At 33.8% G+C, this 4562-nt stretch overlaps 1 protein-coding gene across 1 annotated transcript in view; it reads left to right on the top strand.

Annotated features, from left to right (window-relative positions):
* The window catches only part of LOC108690782 (synaptogenesis protein syg-2-like), a 68687-nt gene that overhangs the window by 3180 nt on the left and 60945 nt on the right, over window positions 1-4562 (top strand). Inside the window, 1 exon segment of the mRNA XM_018198254.1 lies at window positions 2557-2765. Within this exon segment, the coding sequence (XP_018053743.1) occupies window positions 2557-2765 (209 nt within the window).

The raw sequence follows: 4562 nt of genomic DNA, 5'->3' as shown, positions 1-4562 counted from the left end.
TATATATATATATGTGTATATATGTATATGTATAACATAATATGTTATCATATTTACAAAATTCTACTTTGAAATATAAATATATTATTTGTATTAAAAGATGCGAAGAAGCATCAGAGAGGTACTCAATGTCAATATAAAGTCTGGTACTCAATGCCAATATACCTAAAACTGTTGTGTACATAAGTACTCTTGATAAATTCAAAAATAATAATATATATGCTATCCCTTGGTTCGCTTAAACATCCTTAGAACGCAGCGCTCCATAACTTTCGAACGACATGCTACGTGCGGTGCAATTTGCAGGCACGATGGCGTACCGAGCTGTATAAGTAATCGTTTCGGCTGGTCTATTCTCAACAGACTGTTGTTTGGATCCTCTCGACCCCGACGCTGCTTGCGATCATGTGCGGGAGGAGGTAGTTTCTCGCTCTACATCGCCGCGCCGGTTCGCGCACATTGCGTGCGTAGTGCCAACTTTCTCGTTTCAGTTAACTTTCATCTACCACTCCTCCGGCTTCACCAGAGTGAGCTTGCCGAATGTGCGTGCGTGTGTTACGTCGTATATGTGTTTTGATGCAACTAGCGGGAAAACGCGCGCCGCGAAATACCAGCAGAGCAGCAACAGAGGAGGAGGAGGAGAAAATCGTTGTTGTTCGGTCCTTCGATCCAGCATATGGATGCGGGCATACGATCGCGCGCGGCCATGGTATTACGCTTCGTCAGCTGCCGGGTATACCGGCTTCGGTAATACACCGGAGGAATGTACACCCTCCACCACATCCATCCCCGCTGATGCTCTAACCGCGCCGCACAACCCTTTGCGATCTCCTATCCTCTTCCCTGGCCAACCCGCCTCTCGTCCCCTCTTGGACCGTTCCAACTCTACGCGTGGCCAAATCTGGTACCAGACGAGGCACTCGTGGTATTTCCGCAAATTCGATGCTCACCCAATGTCTCGGGGGCGAGGTATGCGAAGGAGGAATCGCACTGCGGGGCGATCTGCGGTGAAACGTCGGGAAACGGCTGGAAGCACAATTTCCTTGTAAAACCGATTGTCTGATTGTGAATAAGAGAAATACGACCGGCCGATACATTCTTAATCAACCTCGAGTAGGATTCATGATTTTTTTATCCGTCACTTTATGTGTCAACGGTAAAATTCGAATGTGGAATTAATGATCTTATTCAGCTAGTATTTATTTTTGACGAAAATAAAATGAAATAAAAATAATATAAAAAATATAAGATAAAGATTTAAAATGTTTAATGGATTCTGATAATATTTGGACACATATATGATAACTTTATATAATTCATCACGTATATCTTGATCATAAAATTATAAGATTGTATAAAACATATTTAAATTAAATTTGTTACTGATATTATATCTCATATAGATAGAGCGATAGAACTAATGTAATAGAATTTATGTAACAGAGAGACGGAACTTTTGTATTCAATTAAATGTATTATAGCTTTTTAGTGTTAGCTATAAAGTTAAAATAATTTTAAATGCGAAATTTATCTCACAAAAGCGGGCTCATATCATATTAAATTAATTAGTGAAATTATGCTCTTTCTACTATGTCATATGTCCTTTATTATCCAACTTCGTCGTCTACCATCAAATATGCGCGAGGCGTTCACTGCATTAAAGAGTGGAGAGTTAACGAAATTCTCATCCCGTCGCGACATTAGTTCTGAAGTTTCACATTTGTTTCACTTTATTTTTCATCGTGATCCGCGTTACTCTCGGCGCGGAATAACAAAAAACATAAAGCAACATACACATATGAAAACAGTCATGTCCAAGCACGAGTTATTCGTGAAGCGATTTTCGCTTATATATATGAGATCGCAAATACAATGCGCTTTCTCCAGATTAGAAGATTCTCTTAAGACAAAATTTTGTCTTAATCCTATAATAAAAAAACACGAAAGAAATGAAGTCTGAAATAAAAATAATCCATTTAAATGAAATGTTCTTAATAATATAGAATATAGATTTAATCCTCCATTGGCAATATGAAATTTTCATCCTTCGTCCGCAATTAAACTTGTCGATATCGAATACTATAAATATGTTCATCAATTCAAAAACTATTTATATTCATCCTGAATAAATAATCATTATAGCAAATACATCAAATAATAAATAAACTTTTTATTCTGATTAATCAAATTTGATGTAATGCTTAATTTATCGCTGCGCTCGCTCTTAACACAAGACACTATCGTGTTTCCCGATTAATTCAGGATGAATATAAATAATTTTTGAATTGATGAATATATTCATAGATATTTCTGTTTGAAATCGACAAATTGGTTCGCAATCTAGATCTTCAAAGTTCAGCACTATTTTTATTGTTCCGACCATATAGAAATTTGAAAAATTCTTACATGCTTCAGAAAGCTTTAACAATGAGTTTTTATTGTGTAGAAGTTGAATTGTATTGTATTTACCTATTTTTTTACATTCTTTGTCATAACTTTTACATTTTCTGTAACAAGAGAGAAATATGAAATAAGCAAAAGAAATATTTGTTTCAGTTATGATCTACGTGGCAAGCACTCGGAAAAACCGTTGCATTGGCAAGATAAAGACTATCTCGGCGATCGGGCATTATTCAGGACGACAACGGAGCCCGCAACTTTGAGCGTTAACCACATACAGGAACAAGACGAAGGTGAATTCAGATGCCGAGTGGATTTTACCACAAATCCAACTAGAAACTCCAGAATTCAATTGACCGTGATAGGTTCGTATCTTATTTAATGGCATGTAAACATATCAAATTGTGTATCCACAAAATTAAAAGATATACACATAAAATAATTATTATTCATTTTTTATTTCCGAATTTTGATCAATATGAAAGAAGACTTAAGAATGCAATGTAAAAACAAGCGTAAAAGAATATAATAAGTTTACAAAATTTACAATTAATCGTATAAATTAAATTTATTGATTAATTTGATTTTTTCATAATTCATATTATATTCTCGAAATCGTCATTTATTTTGATTATCGAAACTTTTATCGCGCTCCAATGTTCACTTTTACGCCAGCATGTCATTGATTCAACCGTCGTGCGCAGAGCACCGATATCAATATTTTAGATAGCTCGACATGAATTGATTAACGTGAATGATCGCACGAATAAATTGCATTTCATGTATTAATATAATTTTGTTTAATATTTTAAAATAGATTTGTGTAGTTAAATAATGAATAACTTTATATCCGAGTTCATATCGCGATTATTAAAACGATGCTCTCGTTATTATCCAACAAAGTTGTAATTTATCGATCGTTGCAATAGAACTTTTGATACAATTCTATTATGCCACCACTCGTGAAAATTTATACGCAGCAGAAAACAATGTGCAAGCAAATTCCGCCAGTCACATAGTTAGAATAGTTGAGCACGCAATCCTCGTTGTCTCGTTGGCTGCCTCGCCTTTTTCGTACTATATCATTTCTATTTCTTAACTTTCCATACATTAAGTTAAATCAACTATTATTATGCCAGACTTTTGAGAATTCAGTTTCAATGCACCTCCTTCATGCAATTAACAAGTGTTATATAATAAATACATGTATCTACATATTTTATATATAAATATATGTACTTATATATTTTATTCGATAATCTTTCGATACCGCGCTTATACATTTATACACCGTTCTCTATACATTTTTTATCCGACACTTGTAAAAGAATAATTTTTGAGTTTTATTTCAATTTTTATTGAATTCTTTAATTATTTTCGAAGACAAAATCGAATTATTTTCTTGTAAAACAATTGACGATTTATCACGTGAGTCATACTTAATACCACTGCTCGTATTCAATATATCGTTAATTTAACTAAACAATGGAATTAAACAATGTGACTCAAGAAAATGTATTAAATTTGACTCCAAAATTTAATGTATTATTAACTAAATATGTGCATACATTAATATAAATATTATTCACTTTGAAATCAATCACAGAAATGGATTGATTCATATTTTGGAAATTAAAAATACACAAAATAATTAACTCAAGGGATTGGATTATCATTGTTCTTTTGATATTTAAGAAATTACGTGAAATATTGACGAAGATATTTTTTTCTTCCGTAAAACAATATCACGGCATCTTCTTAATATTATAACTTACATTTCTTTTGCCCCTTTTCTCCGTTGTCGCAACATTTATTCATTTATCTGTTACAAAGAACGTTTGATCTCCGTTTAAAGCGTCCATTGTACAGTTCGAGAAATTTAATCTTGAAAAGAAAAGACACGAAATTTTTACAAAAACGACCTTCACCTCAAAATTGGACATTTCTTTCGGCAAAGGACACTTCTCCGTGCAAAGCGCACTTTCCTAGGAAAAAGACTTTGTTACATGATTCATCAATTTACTGGTTGTTCGTTTCACGTAGTGACCCTTCGGAAAAACTACTAGTGCGGTGAGTCCCTGGAGGAATCTTACTACATTAACAGATAAAACCTTTTTCGTACGAAATTGTCGAGCCGATATCAGGTCACAATAAATTAAATT

The sequence above is a fragment of the Atta colombica genome, unplaced genomic scaffold (assembly GCF_001594045.1).
Source record: "Atta colombica isolate Treedump-2 unplaced genomic scaffold, Acol1.0 scaffold351, whole genome shotgun sequence".
Classification (NCBI taxonomy): Eukaryota; Metazoa; Arthropoda; class Insecta; order Hymenoptera; family Formicidae; genus Atta; species Atta colombica.
This window is presented reverse-complemented; position numbering and strand designations above follow the sequence as displayed.